A 26,703-nucleotide genomic window follows, 5' to 3' on the forward strand; every position below is an offset into this window, starting at 1 on the left:
GTAGACTAGTACTGGTCCAAGCTTCATATTGCTCTCATGTTTGACAAAAAAAGTTTTATGTTCGGAAAAGACAGACTTCAGGTCAATATAATTGGAAGCAACATGTCTGGAATCGGCCAACTCTTCCAAACGAATGCTATAAATAAAGCTGATAATCAGAGACAAATGGAATAAGTTGTAATTTTAAGAGCAAAAGTCGTCAATATAATATTTTCAGTGTCGTTCGCAGTAAAAAATTATACGAGGGGAAAGATGTGTAGCTGAGAAGCAAAATATACCGCCTACAGTAATTTTTTTGTTTGGGGAAAATGAGATAAAAAAATGAAAATGTCATAATTGTCAATGACAAGTTGACAGAACAGTTGACAATTTCGAATTTGACAAATTTTCATAAATGTCATAATTGTCAACAAAAATAAATGTCTGACATTTATGACATTTATGACATGTCAAAATGTCATGACAAGTTGACAATGTAAAACCCTAGTGAGGAGTCAGAGTAATTTACAAGGTCTATCGAACGGGATATGTTATTTTGACCTGGGATCACATGGTGACCTTGTAAAGGGTAAAAATATCGAAATTTTTGCTTTGATATGTTATTTAGGTCAGGGATTTCGGAATCATTCACACCTACGGTGACTGTACGTTACCGTAAACGGTGTGGATGAGATCAAAAGTAAAAAAATATATATCAAAATTTTAGTTTCAAAGGGTTTTAGACGTCTCACATTGTACTTAACATGATTGGCTAGCATATACATGTCAAATCTCTAGCTCGTCTCATCTTGCCTCAATTTTATGTACATACATAATACATACATTATAACACTCATTAAAACATGAATGCTGTCAAACTCATTGCTGCATTTTATTCTTGTTTTTAGCAGCATTTTTGATGCATGAATTATTAAATTATTGGAATGATGTATTATTAGTATGGAGTGTCATCTCATCCAACCGTGGATAAAAGTACGACAGTAAAAATACACATATTTGTATGCAAGTTTTAGCTCACTAGAAATAAGTGGTGGGCCTTAAAAGGGCCGTTTGCTCATAATTTGTTGTCAGAAGAGATGATGATGATGAGCCTTTTTAATGGTGCCTCAGCTTTCTTTGGTTTGGTAGCTGCTTTCTTTTTCACAGCTTTCTTCTCCCAATTGAGACTGATCTCATTTTCTCCTAACTTTTTGGAAATAACCAACACTTTTTTATACATTCATATATGTATTTCGACTGTTTTTATTTTGGCTTCAGAGAAAGTATCAATAAACGTTACAAAATGAACTCGTCTATTGTAACACATTTGTGGACGTATCCTATCCTAATTAATTAATTAATTAATCAACGGTAACAAAACAACATGGACAACAGCTCTCGGTCTAGTTATTGTGTCATAGATGAGTCGTTCGGTTTAACAACGGAGCAGTTTTTCGACTACTTGTTGTGGCAGTGTTAACCTCCACGGGCTTGTCAACCTCTTCCTCATAAAAGATCTCCTCCTCCGAATTTACACTAAAACAAGGTCAAAATTAGAGTCAAATTTCACATTTGTAACTACCATTCAGGAAGGACCATTGTTACCTTTGTGTGTAAATCCAAGTAAAGTAATAGGCCAAAGCAAGACACAAAGAAATAAACAATGAACCAAAGACGATGAAAAATGGGCGCAGCTTTCCTTTTCCCTTGGAACTTGGGGGACAACACTTGTCCCCGTAGCGGGAGCAGGACAAAAATGAACAACTTACAGATTCTAACTCATCTAAAAAAATTAAACATACACATTTTTTAAGGTTTGCCATAAGAATCAAGATAAGAAAGCCCTTAAGTCGTACTTTGAATTGCTTTGAATTCTTTAGGATCCAAAACTGATATGAGCCCTTGGAGACAGTTCCATACCAAATTGGAACATTTTACGTGTAAATTGGTGTAGTACGCTTCATCACAATGTTCTATCGATTCACCCTCAGGCCCTTCGACGTTTAATTGTCCATCTTTAGAATGCGAATGTTGTCCATCACTGTGGGGATGAGAATGATGATGGTGATGGCTAACGGCTTGTTTAAATGTGTGTAAAGCTGGGTGCGGTTGTTGCTGTTTGGCTACACCCACACCCCCCGAGGAGGGCGCCCATATAGAAACATCGGTGGACTTGGACTCGTCATCTAGAAAGGACGTCGACTTGAGAACATCGCATCGCATAATGTCACAAAATCCGGCTAGACAAATGGAATCATCTGCCTAAAAATACGAGAGAAGAAGGAAAGTTGAGCCCAGAATAGTAATCTGCATACGCTATCCTTCTGCATAAACCGTATTGATTAACGGGTCCTAAGAATATATTTTAAATAGACAATTGAGGATCGATTACTGTTAAGGACTTGCATTATTTATTAGTTCACTATGACGTCGTTCGATGTGAAGGTCTAAATGGCGTTCCAAGTAAAACTTTTTGCCACACTTGAGACACTGCCAGTGGGAAGAGCGTGTCCTTTTGACAGATTCTCGGATCCCGTGCAGATCTCGAGCAATGTTGAACGGACATTCGACGGGAAGTGAGACGCCATGCTTTTTCAAAATGGGAGTCCAATTCTGCAGATATTCATGAGAGATTCATGAGTTATGCTTCCACTGGGGTAAAATCTCTACTTGAGCAGGACATACCTTTTGAATTAGCTTCCTTACTATGGATGAATTCTGTAAATGAAAAGTTATTTAGTCAAATTAGTTATACCATAAAAATCTTGGTCATGTAAATCCCACCCGTTACGTGAGATCCGAAAAAATGAGCGATTAAACCACCCCATCCACAACTAAGCGTAATTTGAACGGATGGTGAAAGTGGAAGGTTTAGCTGGGAGAAAGCTCTACTAGGTTGATGAATGGATGAAATAGTATATTTTTCTTACCGTGACATCGCAAATATCCGGCGGCCTGTTGAGATATCTTGGCAAATAGTCACCCACCCAAAACCCCAACATAAGACCTAACTCTAGTAAAATAACGGTACAAAAACTTTGAACACTGCAAAGCCGGCCTGCCCCTGCCATGATGGTGATGTGTCGGATGATAAGCCCAGTGAAAGTGAGCCCAGCATGGCAGCAGCAACAAAATAGCCTCACCTACACCTATCACACACTCCGCAACACCCGCATCTTCTTGGTCGGTACGCCTGGAAATTACAATGCAAAGCGATCAATATTTCCGAGTAAGGCTTCTCGGATTCGTGCTCTACTTCCACTGGAGAGGAAGTGCTTAATAAGCGGAGAAGAGAGATAGTGCGAATAATGCAACAAATCCATACACAGGTGATTTTAATTCAGCAGATAATCCCCTCCTGTCCGAATAACGAGACCACATAATGCACTCTCTTCGAGGATTATATGGCTTACATTTGGTTTGCTCAACGCGTCCCTACGCAGTGTTTGCACTTTCTCCCATGTCAGTATGAGATCAAACGTGAGCTTCCCATGCACATATATTTCATACACTCCAGATTTTTGAATTTTTTCATAGCATGATTTTTATTAAAAATTGCTTTTATTAAATATTACCATTACAAAAAGTTGATGATATTACCTGATTTCTTTATATTTCTACAGGCTATGTATGCAAATCCGTCTCTGCACAACCTACCGTTACTCACAACAATTAACTCGTGTATTCTAAGCCTTACAAAAGTGTGTAAAGCGTTCACAATCCTGTATGTATTTATTTATTTATTAAGTTTATGTGAGGAGACTCTCCATGCAAGCAGAGTATTTTTTGGATATAAGTTTACATGAAAACGCTCTGAAAGTTTGTACGTTTCATATGAGGAGGAGATGAGATTTATTATTATTCTGAGGAAAATACTGCATGGTTATGTTATCCTTCATCCAGCTTTTTTATAGCATTTTTATTGGATATTTTATGACTGTGTCCGTTATTTAACTGAAACACGACCAAGAAGAAGGAGAGCCTTGTGTCTGATTTGGCATCGATTTTCTATTCGAAACCGTATATGATTATTGATTATGTGTAAAATTATTGTGATTTATTTATGATTGACGATTGGCTAGAAAGTGATAGTTGTTTGGAGATCATCCTGCCTGCCTCATCGTCATCCATTTTGATTATTTATAAAAGTGTATTTCTACCGGTCAAGGAGTATCAATTCATAATGTCGTAAAAATTGGAGTTTACATAAGTATAATCTCGTCGTTGTCGTGAATGAGTGTAAACATAAATCGGTATGCTTATCGCCATTGATTTGATTGGTAACCTCTGCGCGAGTCAGTACACACACCGGACATAACGAATCTGCTCCACTTTTTTTGTCTTATTTCTGATGCGACGAGGTTCTTCTACACAGACACACATTAACAATTAAACAAGAATTAAACAAACAATAATCTAGGTTGGGACGGGTATGTGAGTGGATGATTGATTTTATCGGGATGAGCAGAAGAATAAGAACAGAGGAGGAGGTGTTGGACGGGTGGCCCCACGAATGGTGATGGCAATATTACTTGAATTATATCATGGAAGGGAATGAAAGCAATGGATTGTGTTTGTACATACGAACATATAAAGTCTCATAGTTTCTTGTGTATGAAATCGAATATCTCGTTGGTTTAAAGACTTCACATGAAAACGTCCGGAGGCGCTTCTTTGCTAAACTTTTCGTCCTCGAACGTCACAGTTTTTGACCTCGTGGGCCTTGGAAGGGTAGCCGAGCCGCACCCGTAGTTGATGTTGTTCCCCATCGTGGCCATCTCCACTACGTTGGGTTGTGGTGCAAAAAACTCTGCAACCATGCTTTTTGGAACAAAATACTCGTCACCCTGGAACAACGACCATCATCACCAGGTCAAGTATTCATTTGATTTGAGTGAAAAGAAGAGATTCCTAGAGGGGAAGTACCAGAGAGGAATTTGTCGCATCGAGCGTTATGTGCTGTAACCCGATGTGATTTTCTTGCGGGGGGACCATGTCCTTATTGTTGGATAGTCAAGATATGGGTCGGTGGTAGTGTCGACCTCGGCCAGACTTCCCTCGCACGATTTCCTCTTGGACTACTACGCATTTATAAATGACATCCATTAAAGTTACCACGACATTTTAAGCCATGTAAGTCATTACTCACAGTTGAAAACGGTACTAATTAGTGCCATTCCGAGAAGGATGTACACGGATGAGACCAAGAGGGAGACCTGCAATCCAAGAAGTAAATATGTAAATTAATGCATATAGTCCTAGTTAATGGGCAAGACCAGATTGCTGTGCTGCGTTATCTCAGCCAAGTACTTATGCAAATGAATGACTTACATGTTTACAAAATCTGGGGTCCAACATCCCACCGAATCCAATTGTCGCTAGTGAGGCGAAACAGAAGAAAATTGCATCCACAAAAGGCCAGCCTTCTAGCCACCAGAATACTCCAGCTGGAAGAAATCAGGGAATTATCCATGTATGCAAATCGCATGCAGCCCAGAGGTATCAATTAAGGTGAGTAGATGAGGATCAGCATGCAAAACTTACCACCCCCACACAGGTAGCAAAAGACTAGGACCAACGAGACCGGAATGGGCACACCGCATCCTCCCTTCCTCTGCTTTCCGCACTATTCGAGATTAAACAATTTATCTCTGTCACTCCCACGCATCTTGATCTTCATGATATGACAAAAACCTGTCATCCACCAACCACCCACTCAGGACTTACCCGTATTTTGTAATAAATAGTTCGGATACATCTGGATAGAAAGTCGCCCACGGTGGCCAAATAGCACAAAGTGAGTGGAATTCCTATCGCTGCATAGAAAACGGTCAAAATGCGACCAGCCAGAGATTTTGGACTTACGCTCCCATAACCTAAAGATGTGGATACACCGTTAAAAGTATGTAAATTGATGCACACAGTGTCTGCCAAAATTGTTTTCTGCCGAAAAAACTTACCTATTGTCGTAATCAGGGTCAATGCGTAGAGCAAAGCAGCAGGAAAGTTTTCGAAAGAGTCGTCATTATAAATGTAGGTCTCTCTCCGATGGTAATCTGACCCCTCTAAGAGATACAAATGCCGAAGAACGTCCTCTTGAAATTTTTGCAACTCAAGTTCTGCCAATTGCGTCCAGTTGGATTCGTAGAAGACGTTCAGTTCCATTGTGAGAGTCCTGTGTTAATTGTTGTGTAAGTAAATCAGTCTCATCAACAATTAGACTAACTTAATTAACTGATCAATTAATATGCAGATATTTTCATGTGCCGTTGGCAGTCGCTAGCTTAGCATTACTAAATTCTTCATGAGTTATGCAATATGTATCAAAATACTCCTCAAATTGAATGATTAAAAATTTTCAGACAAATTATAAACCAATAAATTCTGCCAAATCCCAAGAACCACGTATTTTAACATGCAAAACCTTAAATTTTACATCCCCCATTTCACTCACCATAATCTTTGTACTGTCGCGTTCCTAATGGTATCCAACTCCTGATGACTCACACTCTCGACGGCAATAATGTCGCCGTGATTCTTCTGATAGTGACTCTCCAGGAAAAAGAAGGCCAACGCACCCACCACGATATAAACAATTATGGCCAAACAGACCGAAAATATTGACAAGCAACATCTTCTTGCTTCACACATTGTTCCAAAAGTTGGCACAAATTGTGTCCTTTTTTACTTTAATATTGATAACACTTTTACAGAGAAAGTAGTCGTAGCAAAACTCCACCCCTTCTTCTCATCCACGACGCGATACTGATGATGTATTATTCGTACCCCTGTTTCCCATTGTTTTACTGCAACCATACGGTACGTTATACGACCGAGAATAGAATACCATATTGTTGTTTACTTTAATAACGCAGTTTCCTCTAACCGTTCGAGTGGCATGTTGCCACGGGTCCTGTAATCTCACTCACTCACCACTGGATTACTTACGGAGTCCTCCAGTCATGCTCTTGTCGTCGTTGTTGTTCGCGACGATATTTTTCTTCTTTGTCCTTGTCGACGAGGAGATGCAAACTAAGTGAAGAAGAAGATGAAGAGGAATATTGGTTGATCTATGGACATTGTTTAAATGCACAGAGAAACTGGTCTGGGAGGTGGTGATGGGTTTCACAAGACGAAGAAGAAGAAGAGAGAGAAAGTGGTGGTGAATCCCAGCTCTTGTCTCAGCGCAATCTCCAGCTCGCACGAGACTCTCGATCGATCCCCCCATTCAAACTTTCTCCTCGCTCTCCCAAAATCACAATCTCACATCCAAAGGGTGCTTTCCCCATCACATCCTCCTTTCTGCCAGAGCCTTCCTCCATCCAGCAGTCATCGTCGTCCAAGCCAACTGTCATCAACTTGTTCCAAACAGTGCAAAACTCTCTCTGCTTATGCTGCTTGCCAAACCACGATGCCAGCCATGCTTCAAGGGAGACGTGCTGATGGGAGGATGAGGGTTCGCTGAACTAAAGTCAATGCTGCCATCATTCCGGATAATGCTCTCTTCCGTCCGTTTTGCTAACCCCTCGCCAACAGTAAACGATTCAATATGATGTAATCTATAGCTTAATTGTTTCAACCCTTTGAACTGTCCTCGCATTAATTCCATCCTCCTGAACATTAACTGCGTCTTCTTGGCGAGGCGGAGAGAGGAATCCATGCATGCAAACGAACCGGAAACATTACATTTCCCCCAGCAGCGTCTGCCACCAGATTATGTGGTGGGTGACATATACATTCATCGCAGTTTCGAGGAGGCATATGGGATGGAAATTCATGGCGTTATTATCCATCAATGGGGAATAAACTATCTCGACGACATCATCATCACGAGGTTAATGGGGGATCCAAAGTTTACAACAACTCCACATCAACAACCGAGGGGACTTTGTGCCCTCCCAAGTCTCATGATGATCACGGTGGATGAAAGGAGCTGCTGCTTCTGCTGGGACCTTCTTTCTCCAGCCAACTTCTTAGTTCGTTTTGACTTGGCTACGTAGTCACCAGTGAGTTCCTTTCCTTCTTCAACTCCGGGAGGGTTTTTCCTTCCTTCCTTTTACAACAAAAAAGGTATGCTTACGAAGACGCTGGGTGGAGAAATTCGAGTCAAACGCGGAGCAGGTATAGGTAAATTTTAGGGTCGCATAACACCGTCATCATCGTCATCATCATACCACTTCTCCTTCACTTTCAAGGAGAAATATTCGCAGGGGAAATACTTTAACTAATTCCCTCACCAACTTTCTCAACATTTATGTCGCTCATGTGGACTGGATGGTGTCAAAATTGTGCTAAGCTCATGATTCATAAAGAAGATAGGAGGAACGACTTGGAAAATATTGAAACACATTTAAAATTCAGATGAAGCGAGAAGGAAATGAGGTTCGCTTCAAAACATAATTTGTAATTCGACTCACACACTGCTCATTCTATCCTCGGCGATCGTAATGGCTTGTCACGGAGAGCCGAAAACTCCCACACTCCCACCCACCCACCACCACTATCCAAGAGATGTTAGTGGGATGCCAAGCCTAATCCGGCTGTCTGATTTCGTTACACATTATTCCGAAGCAGCATTGTTAAAGTTAAACAGCCCGAATTGCCCAAATTCTATCATCCTCGGCCTTTGTTATGTAACATGTTTTGCCAGAGAGTGGTTCCTCGTCGTCGTCGTGTTTTTCAGCCAGCCACACAAGAACTGTTTGAAATGCAGAAATATACAATGCAAATAACACACATATGGATCTACGTATAAGCGAACGCAATTGGTCGTAGTGTTTGTACATTTGCATATTTTCAAGTTTCACTCGACGCATTTCTCCTCTTTCGAAGGTTGAATTACTGGAAAATTTATTCACAGACTGTCATATTTTTTCGGCTTGGGTCAGGTCCTAACGGTAGTAATATCATGAATTGTATGTGCTTAAACTGTATGTGGTTGGTGACAAGGGGTGAAAGCAGGAGGAAAGTGAGTAACAAAAACAATACTGCTAAAATACATGGTACTTACAAAGCCTCGTATCTACATATGTATGTACATGACCTAAAAGAAGTATTGGCAATAACGACGTGTCTGTAACAACAACAATGATAACTGTACAAATAAACAAACAAATAACAAGCATACATACATTTGTAACTGATAATCGATGAAATAATGGCGACATTATTTTTACAGTTACTTATCATCTAAATATCTTTGACATACATACATACATACATTCCTTAATTATTTTTACAATTAGAAAAAATTAACTGTATCCAGTACATTTAATGAGCAGCAGATGATAACTATTGGTCACGGAACACAATTTGTATGAGAATTTAAGGCTTTTCTGTCTGACACTCGTTTGGTTTGCACGGTGGCTTGAATTGGCTTCATCTCACAGAGATGAAACATCGGATCGCGTAGTTGGAGTGGCATGGTTGGCACCTTGTTTGAGCTGAGAAAGCAGAATTTCACTTTCGCGAGCACCCCAACCGGGATCCAATCTTTCGAACGGTGGCTACAACTTCCTCCTGCATCCTGTAAGTGAGAAAGAGAAAAAAAATGAAGATCGACTTCAACAACGGGAGGTTTTTTTGGAGATGAAGTGCATGTCGAAACACAAATTATTATCTGTCTCAAAAAGAGAAATCGTGATGATTCCTCCCTCCGCACAGCTCCGCTTTCTCAACAACAACAAGGCTCATTCCATGGCAGCTTATTTCCTTGCGTACTCTGTTTCTGGAGTGAAAGGGTTGCCCGATGAACAAATGCTTTCTCCCCGTTTGACAGCTACAGATACGACTGACAATGAAATATGGGGAGAGATATACGTCGAGACAGTTGAGCTTGACGGTTTCGAGGACGACGGAGAAGAAGTTATTACTAATGTGTATAATAAATAGTTAAATGGTCACTTAAAATTGGAAACACATGGCGATCAGGGCCATTCCAAGGAGGAGGTAGAGAGAACATAATATAAAGGAAAGTTGGATCTCATCCTCTCTCCCAGGGGTTGAACTGATGGCATCTCCCGGCACCAGGTCCCCAAAGCCGATGGTGCTCAAACTGCGGAATAATGGGCGTATAAATGAATGGATGAGTAAGTAGTATTATTATTATTATTGGTATCATTACTACTACGCTACGGTATACTTAACATGTCGTCCGTATCTCTCACTCTCCGTGTATCTACATATTTGAGATGAGAGGACACGAGGGTTACCTAATGAAGCAAAAGTAGGATGCGTCCAAAATGGTCCACTTCTCCCAATTTGCGAACAGGAGCCCCCCACCCCACACGTAGCCGACCATGAGGGCAAGGCAGAGGGAGATGGGGACCGTGATCTGCTCCTCCTCGTCGGGAACGGCCTCCTCGTCCAACTGACCGTTGTCGAGGTAGCGTCTCGGCTTGACGCAGTTCCATCTGCAGGAAATAAATAAATCCGTAATCAATGGCGATACTAATCCATCATCATCATCATCATGAATTGAATGAGGACAACCCAGGGCTATGGAATGGATGATGGCCACACAGAGAAGATAAATGATGGCACTACAGACACACAGACATACCTGCACTGGCAGCAGCGAGCAAAGGTCCATTTGAACCCGCGTGCCAGGATATCCCCAATATTGGACAAGTAGAGGAGAAATAACGGCATCCCTATAATGCCGTACAGGATGGTGGCAATTTTCCCCCAAGGACTTCTCGGCGCTACGTTCCCATAGCCTGGAAAAAATAATTTCTCTAGAAATCTTATATTCTCTTAGCAGCGAGTTACTCCTCTCTCTACTCATTCGTCAGGCAGGTATGCCAGAGAGAGAGAGAGAGAGCTAAGTACATAGAGAGAGTGAGAGGTGGTAGGATACATATATTAGGATGTTCTCTCTCTCTCTGTGGGATTCAGATAAAATTCCATTCCAAGAGCTAAATTACCACTTCGAGGAGAAGCAGCATAGGGTTTAAGAGGAAGAATATTATGGGATTCTGCAAATATTATGGCATGCTATACATACATGGAAGCATTGGGGAAAGCGTGAAAGATTTCCTTTCTGTCTCTCTCTCTCTACCTCACTTTCTCTTCATCCCCTGATGGTGGGTACGTCTTGGTGGTAAAAAAGGGCTAAAATTCCCCCACATTCTTAGCCGAGAATAGTTTCAAGACATTTTGAAATATTGGGATCGACTTTCACTCAGAGCAATTCGATCGTCGTCCTCGAGCTCCTCGTGGTCGTGGTCGTAGTTGTGTGGATATCAGGTAAGTATATCAATATCGGGTCGAATATCGGAAAGTGGATTTTTCCGTGAAAGGGGAAATGCAATTGAACAGTTACCACCATATAAAAAACATGAGAATACATATATAGAACCACTAACCGATCGTGGTAATGACAGTTAGAGAGTAGAGGAATGCACCAGAAAAGCTCCAAGAAACATTCTCCGTTGGAACAGAGGTACTGTGCGTTTGGTTGTTTAGCGGCTCCCCTTCATACCCCAGGTTGATGGCGTTCACGATTTCCTCCGTGTAATTTTTTATGGCTGCGTTCGCCAGCTTGAAGAACTCCTCCTGGATGACGGTAAATACAAGGAGAACAACCATTTGAACCATTATCATAGATACATGAACCATGCGAATGTATGTGTACAACCCACACAGGACTATGTACAAGAACAATGTGCCTATCTAGGTATGTACGTATCTATGGCATGGGTGGCATAACAGTAGTGCATTCGTGCGTCTCACTTTCTCCAGAGTATTGAACATGAGCACAATGGAGAGGAGTTCGTTGGCTGTCTCGTTCCTGATTTTCCGTACGTCCTCCAACTGAGTGTTGGGCTCCTGCTTCTCAATCATTCTGAAAAGGATGGCAAATATTAAAATGCAAATCAGCACTGCAAAATTCCCTTGGAACACAACAACCAAGGCAAGTCAAACATGTCCGTGTGCACCAGCATGTCATATCATATCGTCGCGTATATACATATGTATATCATCACTTACTGGAAAAGGAAAGCACCACAAATCATGTAGCCGACGACTAAACCGCATACCCCGACGTGAGAAAAAGTAAAAGCAACCAGGACACGGAAGGCATTTTTAATTCGAGGCCAGAGTCTTCGCTCATACTCCAAATCACTCATCTAATAACAACATCTGCAAAACCAGAGAGAAGAACAATACAGATTACCCTTGTAAATTTACAAATCGCGTGTTGTTAGCTCCTATCTCCTCCACGAAATGAAATGAAACTCTCGATCTCAACCAACCGGCAAGCACCACAAACTAAAGTGCACCACTCATTGTATTAGATACTACTTTATCCAGGACAGGATGATAACACGAAAGGGTTGCTCACTTCACTGAACCCACTGATGCGGTGCAAGCTTTGTTGTTGTCATTGCTCGCAAAAGTTGAGAAAGTAAGTAAGTAAATATCTTATTTACTTAACAAGTTGTACATAAATGAACCTTACCCGAAATGCCGAAATGCCGAGTGGTGTGTATGATGATACTTGCTGTGAAAACTTTCTATTGTACGTATCTCTCCACATATGACAAAGTGTTGTATATTTCAACGTGTGTCCTTAGCCCACCGAGTGGCCAAGGACGGTGGAGACGACGACCAAAAGTGGGTGATGGTGGCAGGGGCAGTGGTCACTTAGTAAGAGTAAGTCAACGAGGTGAGGAGACGACATCAGGCCTGTGGATTGCCGACACTTGAAAAAAACTGGATTGGTTGGCGTCCTATTTGCTCGTAGATAGAGTGCCGTTTGGCTGTGACGATGAGAGAACACAACCAACTAGACTCAGTCCTCGTACTGCCTCTCCTCTCTCCCAAGATGCAAACAAGGATGGATGAAGACGAGTAAAAAGATGCTGATAAAAACAGTTTGTTCTTTTATGCATGCAGTCTGTCCCACCAAACACATGAGTTTTCGAGAGGAAGAAGCCGAAGAAAGAAAGGAGTACGTTGTATGGTAAATAGGAAGAAGGAAGGAAGACGACGACGAGCGTCAACATCCTTCTTCTCGATCATATCGTGAAGAAGCATGAAAGACGAGAATGGGAGAAGTTGTGGCAATCAGCAACACCATGGGTCCCGTCTTGTCTTCGCTGCTTCATTTGCATATACTTATACATAGCAGAGAACAGCATAGCAGATTTCAGAGGAGGACAGACCAAGACAAGATGTGGAAGAGAAACGTACCTAAAAATAGGACGAAAGCCGAATCAGCTATGCCTATTCTTAAATCGTTTAAAACTCTAAAGTATAAGATTGGAAACACGTGGGGTGGTTGGTTGGTTTTGCTTTTGCTTGTTTCTCTTCTCGGATGGTGGTGAAGAAGTGGAGTTGATATGTTGGATACCCGCACCGAGATGAGATGCGGGTAACCTCTCTCACTCCATCCATTCCTTGCGTTGACCGGCTAATTGCATTCCATCGTTTGAAAGTCTTTAACTGATTTTTACACCTAAAACTTGCCACAGTGATGAACCATCTCCACTTAAGTTGACAAGAACAGAATTCTTGGGGATCAATCTGTGTCACAAACATTACACCTCTGTATTTGTTTTGTCATGCCATCATCATTGTCATCCTCTCTCTCCACAATTTATTCCTCCTCTCAAACACTGCACCACGTACGTAACACCCGTTCTTCTCTCTGTCTCTTTCAGGGAATTCAAAATTCCACCTGGGTTATAGGACTCGCATTTACCGACCTCTCCACTCCTTCCATTACTGACGAGACGAGACGAATCTGAACAATCTGGCTGAAAGAGAAAACTCGCCGATTTCACATTCTCTCTCTCGGCAAGAAAGACATCAAATTGCTTATTCATTCCTCCTACATCCGTGAATGTACTAAAGCATGCAGTAATCTCATCGCCTAAACAATCCCGTTTCATTTTCCCCCATAAATCGAAGACAAGGAGATGGATTCTCTATTCATCAGCCGACACACGGGTCGTCCTTTTGGACAAAGGATTATACTGCTTGTGGTGAAACAAGAAACTTGCCGAGATAATGAAAAGACGCGAGACGACGAGACAATTCAAAAAGATGTTATACAACGGAGGCTTGACATCCATGGCGTATTATTTATAGAGTAAATACAAAGAGAGAGAGAGAGAGAGAGAGAGCAGTGTTTATACTGCTGCCTCCTCGGAATGACGATGATGATAAGTCCGGCGACGGATCTCTGTATAGATTACAACACATAATTTGCGGATGATGGTCTCGGTCCTTATTGCATTTGCCCTGTCTCGGTCTCTCTCTCCTTGCGGTTTTGCTAATAATGACGACGACGAAGATGCCATCCCATCATGACGACGACGACGATGATGAGCAGCGAGGCTGACTTTGACTGTGAGTGAGCATATAATCTACTTGTGTACTTTTGTCCTTCTGACAATGCCGTGATGTGACCAGTTCACATGGGTCATTCGGATTCATTCATCTCTCTTTTGTCTTCTTATTATTGTATATTCCGCTCGTGTGGCTGTCTCTTTAACGTCGTCTTGGTCTTCTTGACGGTTTTTTCTTCTCTTTCTGGGAAACCCGTCATTTATTACACGTACGTGGGTGTTACTGGTGATGAGACAAGTCGCCCTTTCTTCTTACTGCTGATTACACAATGGATGGATACTATTAATGTCTCTGTATGTTTTTAGAGGGTGATAAAGGACGAGACCATTTCGTACTTCTGTGTGGAAGGAAGCTAATTATGTTTGAATTCGAACAAGAAGGGAGCGAGAAAAGAAGAAAGGAATCCCAGCTATATTCTATTCCCGTCGTGGTGGCACATGGATGATGTACATCCATCCGTCACCAAGCAAACCTTTGACATATCTGTGAGAGATTCATGGCACCGGAGACGGGGCAGAATCCCAGATGAGCAGTGGAAACGATGTTCTCGCGTCGTCGGTCGGTGTGAAGTAAACGACGGCTTGGGGCTAAACTCTCACGCCACAGCGCACCGCCGTCGCCCCATACGCGGAAAGTCAAGTCCATTAGTCCCTTAAACGAATTGAATCTCTATGTTCTTTTTCTTCCTCCTCTTCTTTGAAAGAGAAAGAGAACAGAAATGCAGAAATTGAGGCAAGTTGTCATGTCGTCGGGGCTGAAAACGACTTAAAATTGAATTTGAAAAGAAAAAGAAGGGAAAGATTTTAGAGTGTCCTTCATCTCCTCCAGGTTTCTAGGTGTAGTGCTACACGTTGTATAACGGGAGAGAGGCAAAGACAGATCGCAATGTCAAAGGCAGACCTCCTCCTCAACACATCAGCGGTCATATGCCAGGGTGAAAGCGAGAGAGAGAGAGACCAAGCCAAGTGCCTTTACGATGATGTTTCATGTTTGTTCTTCTCGTCTTCTTCGTCGTGTTCAATGTTACAGAATTTCTTGTCAAGAGGAGAAAGTGCATACATTCAGAGGAATCACGTAGCCATCTCATGTTGGTACGAGAGAGTCGTCCTCGTCTCTCCTTTTTGTGACTACACCACACCACTGAACTGACTACTGAAGGCCAGGCCAGGGCAAGGTATGGATTAAGCAAACAACCGTTTTTCACCAGCAGACCCTCTCTCGCTTTCTCTTTTACGTTGCTATGAATGATTTAGAGAATGTGAAAGTAAGTAAAGCAGTCAGATATATTTTTCCTTATGCTTACATTAAATCCACCCTTGAATATTTGCCAACGATATCGAGACACAGAGAGACGGAGCGAGAGAGTGAAAGCAAATATGCACTTTCACCTTTAGACAGATATAATATCACCATTTAATTTCCATCCGTTTCGCTCCTAAGCATTTAATTATTCTGGGCGATGGTGATGGCGATGGTGGTCGAATGAGGAGTCAGCAACAAAAGTATTAGCAGCAGAGATACGTAGATTTCTCCACTGCCCACCACGATTGCCACCGCAGGGCTGGAGCAGTATTATGTACGCTCTGCTGAGGATTGAAATCCTGTGACCGACCAGCAAAGAAGGGAAGGAAGATGTTTAATTAATTGAGTTTAAGGAAACAGGGGTGAGAAGGAGAGGCGTCTAATTTCCAGACCTAACTCAATTTCGAGCCTGAGCTGGGCAGTAATTAAAGCACTATTAAGGCAAGAATCGTCTCAAGGCGGTGTTGGGCTGATGATCCACCATCCATTACGACGTATAACAAGACAAACGCTCATCGCATTTGCTGCCAGACTTCTCACTTGTTCTTTCTCTGGGAGAAAGTGAGTGAGTGAGAACAACGTCGTCGTCGTCTCATTTGCACCCTGAGCGGAGAGAGGAGTTAGCGAATGGTGGGTGATGATGAGACTGCTGCTCCTTGTTCTCAACCTTTAATGGATTCATATCTATCCAGCATTTCACTCTGCTTGTGCATGCCAGCCGGAGCCTGATGGTGGTGTGTGGAGATGAGAAGTAAAAGTCATAATCGCCCTCATGAAAGTTGCATGAGCTTAGTTTTGTTGGCTGGGTGAGACAATTTTTTACTTGTGATTGTTTCACCACCACCACCACCACCACCACCATGCCACACCACACACCATTTCGGAAATTGGTTTTCCTCCTTAATTTCGTTACTTTGAACAAATCCATTTTGCGTGGAGGAGAAAGTTGGTTATGTGCTTCCGATATATTTCCACTGGTGAAAGTGCTACTCCGTCCCATGCTTCGCCCGTTCCTCTCGCTGGGCCAACAAGTGTGGGAGAGAGAAAGTGAGTGAGGGAGAGTGGGGAAAGTTTTAAGAAAGAGGAAAGTGAGTAGTTATGCCATGATGTGAACTCGTTTCGTCGGAATTCGGGCCTGGGTGCCAATGATGATCCGTTGATGAGGAAAAGTCCCCGGATGCCGTATCACGGAGAGAGCGAGGACGAAAGGTAGGAGGAGATGTTGTGTTTGTTGGTGGGTGGTATTGCACGGAAGGAAGAAGAAGACGCTCTTTGCTCGGGGCATGGATGTTGATCCTCATGATTCCACTGCTCCTGTTGATGATGGTATCAACTTCCACTCCTCGGGAGGAGAGAGGGCATAGTAGATTAGAGAAACCGTCCGTGGTAGCTTCGTGGGAGATGAACGTGTAGAAGGATCCCGTCGTGGCTGCTGCTTCTTGCTGCTTCCGTTCCTCTTTCTCTCTAGAGTTGCGAACTGGTGGAAAAGCTATCGATTTAAAGGGAAGGTTGGTTTTGGTTAGGTTGTTGGGAGATTGGCGACTGCTTTTTCCCCGTGGCACTCCTCTGCTGCAAGTGTTGGAAGCTGCATTTTAGGCATGTATGGGCTCACAGGTTCTGATTCTCATCGTGATGATGAGGAGGCAAAAGTAGCGGACTGCCAGAAGCAGTCTCTGGCCTGGTCCCATTGCTGGTCTGGGCCTTTCGAAAAAAGAGAGAAGCACCAGTGCTTTCCCAGCGGTTGAGGAGAAAGTAGCGTGTGTGTGGGCACTGCTGCCTGTGTGTCTCCCTTCCAATCGATCATCCGTTTAAAGCCGCTTGTTCGTACCATTGTTCATCGCTTCTCGTTCGTGAGAGAGTTGCAGCAGGACAGTGAGACGACTGTGAGACTGCAAGAACGAACGTTCCCTGCCCACCAACAACCCTCTGACTAACTCTGACTCCCAAAAGCAGAGGAGCAAAAAGCAGAAGCAGCAGCAAACAAACTCACTCCCAAGATTTGCCCAAGAAGGAGTCAAACCTATTTTGCTGAGCAGTAGTGGTGGCTGGTGGAAGGAGGCACGGAGGAATAAATTCCCATATATATGCTCCACCGTTCCCACCACGAAGGCCAGTATCCATCCGGGCAACTTCCCGTAGCTTTCTCGTACTCGCTCTCCTCCAATTAACCCGTCGAATTGTTCTTCTTCTCCCTTTTGCACAACTAACCCCAACTGCTCGCTCATCCGTCGGTCCACTTTCACTTTACTCTCATGCCTTCCTGACTTTATTACTTGGCTTTCCTCCTCCTCCTCAAGGCCCAGACACACACCAACAACCTCCAACTTTTATTCGCGTCTTACTGCCTCCCAGCCATCCGCCCTCGCCAACTAATAAAGCGCACAGTTGCTAAAAGCCCCAGTTCTTCATCAGCGTCGTCCTCATCATCATCACCATCTCATTTCCCAAAAAAAACAGACGTGTCGTCAAGAAAAAGGTCAATAAAACTACTTGTAAAACCACACCCACACACGCTTCACATACTTATTCAACCACCACGAGTACCTTGAAAATGCTTCGCACAGAGTGTCCCCGTCAGCCTAACCGAGCCGCCTAAGTTTGGCCGGAGAATGAGGTCTAAACATGCACATAGTTAAAATCGTGGTGCTCGGGAGTGCTGGAGTAGGCAAAACAGCGATAATTGAAGTAAGTCCTTTCTCCCATTGTTGTCATAATTAGGGAAAATCGCCCCTCGGATTTAGCCCACCAACAAAGGAACCACTTTTGAGAAAGCGTGACACGAGGAGCATGCCACCCGAAGCTGACAGCGGAGAGAGGATGGAGAGGAATAATAAGAATGCAACAAGAGTGTTGCTTCTTGTTTTATTTATGCCACCACCACTGCCATCCCGACTTTGGGACAAACGGCTTCTTTCTAACTGAATAAGGACTGACATAAAGCATAGCAAAAGTACCAAGTAAAAGTGGTCGAGTTTTTGGGCTAGGCAGCAGCAGCAGCCGTGACAGCACCAACTGCCTGTTGAGTCAGCCAATACTTTCTTTTCTCAAGTGTGTCTAATGAATAATAAAAGAAGAAAAAACAGAGAGGAATTTTTTACTGCATGGCTCCATCCACCAAGAAACTCCTGCCTTGAAAAACTTTCACTTCATTGTTAATCCGTCCTCCATCGTCGTAGATTTTTCTCCCGATCCGTCTCTCTCTGTCTCGATTTCGAAATCATTTTCTCCTCGAATTCCTCGCCCTCCTCCTAATGTTCCTTGTAAATAATGCATCCTGACTCGAAGGAAACGGCTGGCTCAAGAGTCAACGTTATGTTCTCTGGTGTTTTAGACTGTTGGCCTTCTTAGCCCGTCGTCTTTATCCTCTTTTTCGTATTGTTAGTAGCCGTCGACCCAGGCTAAGATTTGTATAACTTAACTTTCTCTCTCTCTCTCGCTGTCTGTCTGGCTTGCAGATGTTGCTCTCAGCCACACTAATCAACTCTAATTTCCATGCAAGTACGTGTAGTTTGCAATGCGGGGAATGTTTATTCCTCCAACTTAGCATTTACTCATTTCCTTTGTGCATTGCCAATGAAGAGAGAGCGAGATGAAACTTTTGTTCAGAGTGGTCCGTCGTGGCCACGCCATGCATTTCACGAAGGAACGAAGGAGGACGGATGCCAATACGTGCACGAACCTCTTGTTTGTGTCTTTAATAACTAGATCTGAATGAATAAGTGAAAGGATGAATTAAGCACGTAGCTCAGATCCCTGTAATTTATCTACTTACAGCAATTCACAACCAACACTTTTCGAGCAGAATACTGTACAACGGTGCGGCCTGTCGTCAAAACGAGAACCGTTATGCTAAATAGGTTCGTACATTGATATGTATTGATTTTTACTTACAATTTCATCATACGAAAGTCGGGGCAATTGTTCCTTTTTAAATTTATTTCTTTGTTCTTTCTCTCTCTCTCTCTCCACTTTTCTGCCACAGTGCATCTGGTTTCAATCGAGTGTACCAATTGAAAATAGTTGACCTGCCCCCGGTGAGCTCCTTTCCGCAAAATTCCTTGGAGGAGTGGAGTGGTGGCGTTTCTCTGAGAACCGCCTCCGCCTACCTACTCGTCTACGATGCCTCCAACCTCGATACCTTCCACCAACTCAAACTTCTCAAGGAACAAATCTACGACTCGAGGGACATGAACAAAGTTCCCGTGCTGATCGTCGCCAACAAGTATGACGCCCTCAACCCCACGGCCGCCACGAGCACGCAGGAGAGTCGCGAACGTCGCGATATTTGCTCAATTGTGCGAAAACAGTGGAAGTTGGCTCACTTGGAATGTTCTGCCAAGTAAGGACTGCATTCATGTTAATTAAAAACTCCGGCAAACTAGTGTGTCACCTTGAGCTAGATATTTCTTCTCATATTAAAAGTAGGCAGATCTTGGTACAGGCTGGATTTTAAAAATGTAGTGAAATTTCACACAAGTGAAAGCAGAGTTTCTCGTGTGAACAAGAATATTGACGTAGCCGTCGGAGGAGGATGATCGTTTTTCCAGTGACGATTTAGGGTACATATTTGCATGCTTAAATGACGTATCACAAGAACCAATATGTACCACAGACAAATTATTTTTGCTATTGTGCACTCTGTCATGCTCTACCAAATTCCTTTCCTCAGGGCGGAATCGTTTCTGGCAAATTTAACTAGCGTATGGCTTCCATTCATGTTTCCCATCAGGCATATTTCCTGTGCATACTTCGTGGATACTTCGTCATCCATTTTCCATTTCCATCCTCGTAGCCGAGCGACCAGACATAAGAACTAATCATTGGGGAATTGTTCCACTGTGGACATTGCATTTGTTTGGATTCTGATGGTTTTTACTGCAAATATTCGAGTATGATTTTTGGCAGATGGAAATGTGATTGTGATTAAACCTGTTGCTGATGATTGTGAGATTTTCTGTTGAAGAGGGATTGCCAGATGGATGAGGAGGAAGGTCCATAGCAAAGTGACCACCAATCAAAATTCTGCAAACCAATTTGAGACCCCAGTTATTAATAATTTCTGTATCATCCATTTAAACGTGTCCTTAGAGAGTACAGTTAATGGGGAGCGTGTCCATCCGTTAAAGTCTTCCAATCCTATAGAAGTCGCAAATCAATTAGAAAAGTGTTCATCATATTGCAAATTGCAAAAACTGCAAAAACATATTGCAATATTGCATATTGTTTTGTGTGATATCACATCCCTTCAAGATTATTATCGACGGAGGGTTGTTTTTATTTTTTAGTCACACCAAATGTAATGAAACTACTTTAATTTACATCCTCTAAGTGACTCGGGGTCACTCGAGAACACGGAATATTTTTCCATACGTAGACCTCCGAATCACCTTGCTTTTCCCTCTTTTCAGGTATAATTGGAGGATAATCTCCCTCTTCAAGGAGATCACGAGACTTTGCGAGATTCTGGAACTGGCGCATGCAAAGGACAACCTGCACACATCCCACTTGGAAGGTTTTCATCCCCTCAATGGCGAAAAGTGTGCCATTAGTTGACCACTACGCGAAGCTAAACAGCAAAACTCCATCATCCTGCGAGTTTTACACTGTGAGTTGAACAACGACGATGACGACGACGATTCAAGTAACACTTGACTTTCACCTCTTCACGTGAATAATTCAGAGGGAGGGAAAGTCCTAATGGGGTGAAAACGTTCCCTCGCATAATCGCATAACTTGAGCATTCATGATTTACTACTATCTCATGCATACAGCCTCATCTTCTTGTTGTGGTTACAAAATCTTTATAATTTTGATTCCCTCCTCCGCTCTTTTGTGGGTTGGTGGATTGGATCCACAAGACTTATCAGAAGTAGCACGGTCACCACACCACGTGCTTTGGCATCAATCAGGTATCAAAAACAAACAAACAAACAACATCCCCTCGGCCGTGGTAAATATTGGACGTGGTTCCATCCAAGTAGTTACGAGTTATTGTATGGATTACAATCCCAACAGTCTTTTCTTTCTCTCTCTTTCTCTCAATAAGACGAAGACGACGACGACAATTCTCTCAGGTTTGGTTTGGGCACGTAAAACGGCAATAGGAGTCACATAACATAACAGCCTGCAGGGTGCACGGTGGTAAGACAGACATGTTAATAGCATAATAGACGTAACATAACAAAGCCCCAGTTTACAAGGAGGAGGAACCAAATAAAACCAAATAAAACCAGGAGAAAGAGAGAGAAAGAAAGGAAAAGGCACATCTCACCTCCAAAGAAGAAGAAGAAGACGAATCCAAGTATATAGAACTCTTACCCAGGCAGCAGGCAACATATCAGCAGGCATCCCACAAAACCAGCCATAGCATTTCACTCAGCCACACAATTACCGTAAAACCTTTTCCGGTGACTCTGGGCAAATGGCTGTTTTGCACGAAACCTGCAGAGAAGTCAAAACCAGTTATATGTTAGAAAAAGATAGAAAAAACCGAGTCCACGTCTCAATCGGTGCTTGGATTGAGAAAATAAAATAAAATTGTTCAGCCTTCTTCTTCCTCCCCGTTGGGGGGAGGCTGGAAATGGTTATCAATCAGGCAGAGTCGAATAAACGCGACCAGACAGCATAACAAGAAGAAGAAGAGCGAGCAAAATGCATACATTTTATTTATGTACGGGGACCTGCTGCTGCTTGCTACACGTGAATATATTTTTAACGGTAAAATGCAGACATATTGGGTTCAAAGAAACATTTTTTTTAAAGAGATGAGATTTTTTCTGTGGTTTTGATGATGAGCAAATTAGACCGAATTTATGTATGGGGCAACGCGCACATGATTTTTGTACCCGACTGCTCGAGTACTTGTGAAAGATGAAAAGATGGCAAGAGAGTTTTGGCGAAAGCGGAGAAAAGGGTTCCATTATTGCGTTCAGATGAAAGCAACTTTTCAGACTAAAACCTGGCAATCAAATACATTTCTAAAGAAACAAAGCATTATTCTACTACGAGCGCGTGGTGGCGTGGCTAATTGGCCACTGCTGGTGCTTGTTAAGTGTAAAAGTCATTGGAGACGGGGAAGCAAATTATTTTTATTTACATAGAGAAAGCACTTTAAACACAGGCATTTACTTGGGATTAGTTTACTTACACGATGCACGGGTTTTTGCTTATGTAAATTATTAGCAGCGCATTTTGTCACCAAAACACCACGCGTATACTTAATATTCAAATCCATTACTTTTAACGTGACAATAATTCAGAGGAAAAATAAACAACACGTGTGCTAAATTGCAAACCGTGCAGATTACAGTAAATGCAGATTACAGATTACAGGAATGAGAGGATGCATATTAAATATTCATACATAAGTGATGTTACTGGGTAGACTAATTTACCTACCTTGTTAATTTCTTTAGGAATTAGGAACCACACTAAATTATGACACGAGCACTGTGTATAAAAAATTAATAATATTCTAAGTATGTCAGATTTAAAAAATGCACAGGAAATTGCATATTATACCCTTAATGAGAGTCATATATAAAAATAAATATATATCAAAAAAGTAATTGTTCACTAATTTTAAACGCCGAAAAAGTGCATTTTAATCATGTGAATATTTAATTCTGGTTGTAGAACAGAAAAAAAATGAGCAGAAAAAATATACTATGTTTTATCAATATTTTCAATTATGTAAGTTACAATTTATTGGCTACAAAAAAAATATATGCCATGAATTCGTTAGTTATAGAGGCTCAAATTTTAGTGTAAAAAGTTGATGATATGTGATACATCTCACACATATAAACTCATGTGAACCCTTCATATAGTTATATAGATATTACTAATATAGATAAATATATTGCTGTAAATACAGCAAAAAATGCATTCAAGATGAACCACAAGTGTTAATTAATGCACGTATATAAACCTTACATGTATAATAATTAGTTACATAAATCTTCAAAAAATTGACTATACATCACCCACATATACAATCGTTCAATGCAATCACTACAAGAATCAGGTATGTGTACGATAGATACGCATCCCCTAAAAAATAGGCAATCAATAGTTAAATAGTAAATATAGTTTATAGACAAGTGTTACAGATTATTTATGTAAAATATATGATGATATCTATGATCTTCAATCTTCAATCTATGATCTTCAAAAAGAAGCAGGTCTCACCTTCACCCCATAAAAAATCGTGTCGCATTTACACAAGCATTTGTTTCGTGGAATGGAAACTGGGCTGTAAATGACATTTGATTATTTATTCATCTCCGCGCACCAAACAACGTGAAATGGAAACTCTGAAAGGGTTGAAATAAATTGACTTTCTTTCACTTTCTCTCCACTTTGGGCAGAGTTTGAGGAAGGAATTGGAATGAAGGAGAGAGTCGTTTTGTTGTGTGTCGAGGAGGAGCTGGTTAATGTATTAAATTGGGCCGTTGAGCACAATGGCTTCATTGTGAGATTCCTGTTACACAAACGAATCCAAGCAGCACTTAATCATCAATCCTGTACCCTTGATCTAATAATTATTAGCTGAATGGAATGATGGCGGAAAGCGAGAGATTGTTGCTTCCATACATATTTTGTCATTGCAGAATTGCATATTTTATTGAATTTATTATACACGAGCGATCTAGGTATTTAGGCCCCATTCAAATGCGTTCAGGTCTCTTTGCGAGATAATGAAAGTCTGCCGTTTCAAGGCCAGCTTTTGAAGTTGGAAACTTATTGCACACACACACACGCGCCCTCATAAAGTTAAGTGGGGAATAGAGTAAACTTTATATTTGCAAGGGCTCCATACATACAGCAAACTTTTCCCATTCTAAATATATCGACTGGTCGGCTAATTTGTAAATGAGGAGAGTTAAATGAGTTATTATTGGTTATTACATTTCTGAGAAGATAGGGACAAAGTGGGCCAAGTAATCAGTTCGCCCTCGAATTTGTGGTCTGGAATGGATTTTGGGAGTAAATTGCGATTGGGAGAGAGAAAGCGAGAAAGTTTTCTCCACTCGTGTTTATTACGAATCTCTCCAGAGTAGTTTTTCATCTCGTTCCTTGAATAATAAGCCTCCTCCTCCTCCGCTTCCTCCTCCTGGGCTCCTTTGACAAATTTTCCCTTTGATCAGCATGGAGAACAGTTTACCAGAAAATGCCACCACCAACAACAACACAACTTCGGTATTAGCTGCTTTAAATAGCATGCTATTTACTATACTCCGAGAGAGTGAATCGGAAGAAGCTAGAGGACCGGAATGCGGAGTTAAGTTTGTGTTCACCTTCCACAAAATCTCGTTACATGTACGAAATCGCCTTATAGACTCGTCTTTATCAGCAACGCTTCTCTCCTCAAGTACTCAATTTTGCCAATCTTAATACCCCAGAAACGACGGATGGGCGAAATTACGGGGTGTATTCATAGTAATTTCACCCATCCGTCGCCACTTTCTCCCCTCAACCCCTGTCATTAACACGCAAAATGCTATACCGAATACGGGTTAAAAGGAGGCGAGAAAGTCGATCGACATAATAATAATCTTTCTCCTAGCAGAAAAGAAACTCCCTCATGCCAAATTTGTATCAATCGAGTTAAACTACTTACATCTTGCTAAACACACACATGTATCGAAGCGACGAAGTAATGATTAGCGCTGCGACGACGACGACGACGAGAAGTAAGTGCTCGTTCATTGAAAAGAAACAACTTTTGTTTATGTATCACTCTTATCTAGAGCAATTTGTGGTTGGTAGTAATGAGGGTGTTGTTACATGTGATGGGGTTATTGGGGGCATGGTGATTACATGTTTTATTAGTGAGTGGTGCTATATGATCAAGAATTGAATAGTAAGACAAATAAATGCCTCCAAATTGGTCATATATAAATAAATAAAGAAAGTCGTTAAATAAGTCGTATACACGTTTCGAGAGTAAAATGATCAAGAGGTAAAAGTCAAAAGTTATATATATGTATCTGTATCTAGAGCATTATTACAGTATAACAGACCTGTACTAAAATGTTTGTGATTAAAAATACTATATTAATTATGGATCTATTATGTCAGTGAAGATGATGCCGAATTCACATTATGTAACTTTTTGATTTTATCTGCAATAAAGATTAATAAATATGGATAAGTATTATTATAAAAGATTTTGGATTCTATGCCGATATTTTTGCAATTTTATGCATTCTGCATACGTGGGGTTGACTTTGGTGAGAAGATGGATTCGAGGATTTAAATCTATTGACACTTTACTACCAGACGACGACGATGGCGAAAAAGCCATTAAATAGATGCAGAGGGACGTGTAGCAGATTTCAGTCCCAATTGTGTCGTATCGTGGTTTTATCGTCGTCATGTCGTACGTGTCTCAATGAAGGCGAACGGATGGAGGATCGCAAGTCGAAATGAACATTGTGCTGCTGTACGTGTATCCACGTTGGATGGATATTTGCTTAAAATAAAGATAGACAGACATAAGTACTAAACTCGAGCTTAAAATTATACCCATCTCCAATCCATCGAAAATCAAAGCGTTATGGAGGAGGAGGATTGCTCGTGAAAAAACGATATTTGATCAGGATTTGCTTTAATCGTCTAGACATCAGCCATAAGCCAGGCTTGATGGTGGGATGCATGGGGGGAGGGAAAGCAAGTCGTGTTTGTGATGGTGATGATAATGTGACCAATAACTCGATCTTCTTCTTCTGAGCGAGTGGAATATATTAAAACTTTGGCCTCGAAAAGCACATCTTATTTTCTGCGTCATTCCACATATTCCTAATATTTTCTGCAGATTTCTCTCTCATTGAATCCTGCATAAACTGTTTGTATCTATTTGCATAGGATTCATTTGTTTCCCTTATCCTTTCTTTTGTGTTCTTTGATCATTCATGGCCATGAAATGAACGTCAGAGGACGTTTCACCAACATTTTACTATTTTACAATGCACTTCCGTTCCCATCATGAAGATAATCTGATTCTTTAAAAACTAAGAGAAATAATACACTCAGTCAGTTTGCTCTTCTCTTTACACACAT

General features: G+C 41.6%; 4 protein-coding genes across 7 annotated transcripts; 1 reads left to right on the forward strand and 3 right to left on the reverse strand.

The window, feature by feature from the left end:
• Positions 1–1,222: 1,222 nt before the first annotated feature.
• On the reverse strand, positions 1,223–3,364 carry LOC110850713. The gene is made up of 6 exons (XM_022098233.2): positions 2,910–3,364; positions 2,665–2,697; positions 2,386–2,592; positions 1,836–2,241; positions 1,585–1,762; positions 1,223–1,515 (listed from the first exon to the last, which is right to left on the reverse strand). Exons 1-6 carry the CDS (start codon positions 3,048–3,050, stop codon positions 1,395–1,397), a joined length of 1,086 nt encoding a protein of 361 aa, XP_021953925.2. The 5' UTR covers positions 3,051–3,364; the 3' UTR covers positions 1,223–1,394.
• A 133-nt stretch (positions 3,365–3,497) lies between these two features.
• LOC110851441 (potassium channel subfamily K member 9) lies at positions 3,498–7,128 on the reverse strand. Of its 3 annotated transcripts, XM_035853048.1 has the most exons (9): positions 6,866–7,126; positions 6,434–6,785; positions 5,940–6,154; positions 5,707–5,855; positions 5,524–5,605; positions 5,311–5,426; positions 5,129–5,195; positions 4,906–5,060; positions 3,498–4,826 (listed from the first exon to the last, which is right to left on the reverse strand). In XM_035853048.1, the coding sequence occupies exons 2-8, from the start codon at positions 6,628–6,630 to the stop codon at positions 4,993–4,995; spliced, it is 894 nt and encodes a 297-aa protein (XP_035708941.1). In that variant the 5' UTR covers positions 6,631–6,785; positions 6,866–7,126; the 3' UTR covers positions 3,498–4,826; positions 4,906–4,992. The 3 variants fall into 3 exon arrangements, with proteins under 3 accessions (XP_035708941.1, XP_035708942.1, XP_021954907.2); XM_035853049.1 differs by having other exon boundaries at positions 4,906–5,057; positions 6,434–7,128; XM_022099215.2 differs by having other exon boundaries at positions 6,434–7,126.
• A 1,666-nt stretch (positions 7,129–8,794) lies between these two features.
• LOC110851296 (TWiK family of potassium channels protein 7) lies at positions 8,795–12,866 on the reverse strand. The gene is made up of 8 exons (XM_022099017.2): positions 12,443–12,866; positions 11,971–12,123; positions 11,713–11,824; positions 11,346–11,535; positions 10,541–10,697; positions 10,191–10,391; positions 9,887–10,033; positions 8,795–9,505 (listed from the first exon to the last, which is right to left on the reverse strand). The coding sequence occupies exons 2-8, from the start codon at positions 12,108–12,110 to the stop codon at positions 9,439–9,441; spliced, it is 1,014 nt and encodes a 337-aa protein (XP_021954709.1). The 5' UTR covers positions 12,111–12,123; positions 12,443–12,866; the 3' UTR covers positions 8,795–9,438.
• Positions 12,867–15,200: 2,334 nt separating this feature from the next.
• LOC110851481 (ras-like protein family member 10B) lies at positions 15,201–25,811 on the forward strand. 2 transcript variants are annotated; one of them, XM_035853014.1, is made up of 4 exons: positions 15,201–15,601; positions 19,414–19,496; positions 19,622–19,978; positions 21,048–25,811. In XM_035853014.1, exons 1-4 carry the CDS (start codon positions 15,578–15,580, stop codon positions 21,190–21,192), a joined length of 609 nt encoding a protein of 202 aa, XP_035708907.1. In that variant the 5' UTR covers positions 15,201–15,577; the 3' UTR covers positions 21,193–25,811. The 2 variants fall into 2 exon arrangements, with proteins under 2 accessions (XP_035708907.1, XP_021954959.2); XM_022099267.2 differs by lacking the exon at positions 15,201–15,601 and adding an exon at positions 17,381–18,324.
• Positions 25,812–26,703: the final 892 nt, after the last annotated feature.

This window comes from Folsomia candida, unplaced genomic scaffold (assembly GCF_002217175.1).
Source record: "Folsomia candida strain VU population unplaced genomic scaffold, ASM221717v1 Fcan01_Sc006, whole genome shotgun sequence".
Taxonomy (NCBI): Eukaryota; Metazoa; Arthropoda; class Collembola; order Entomobryomorpha; family Isotomidae; genus Folsomia; species Folsomia candida.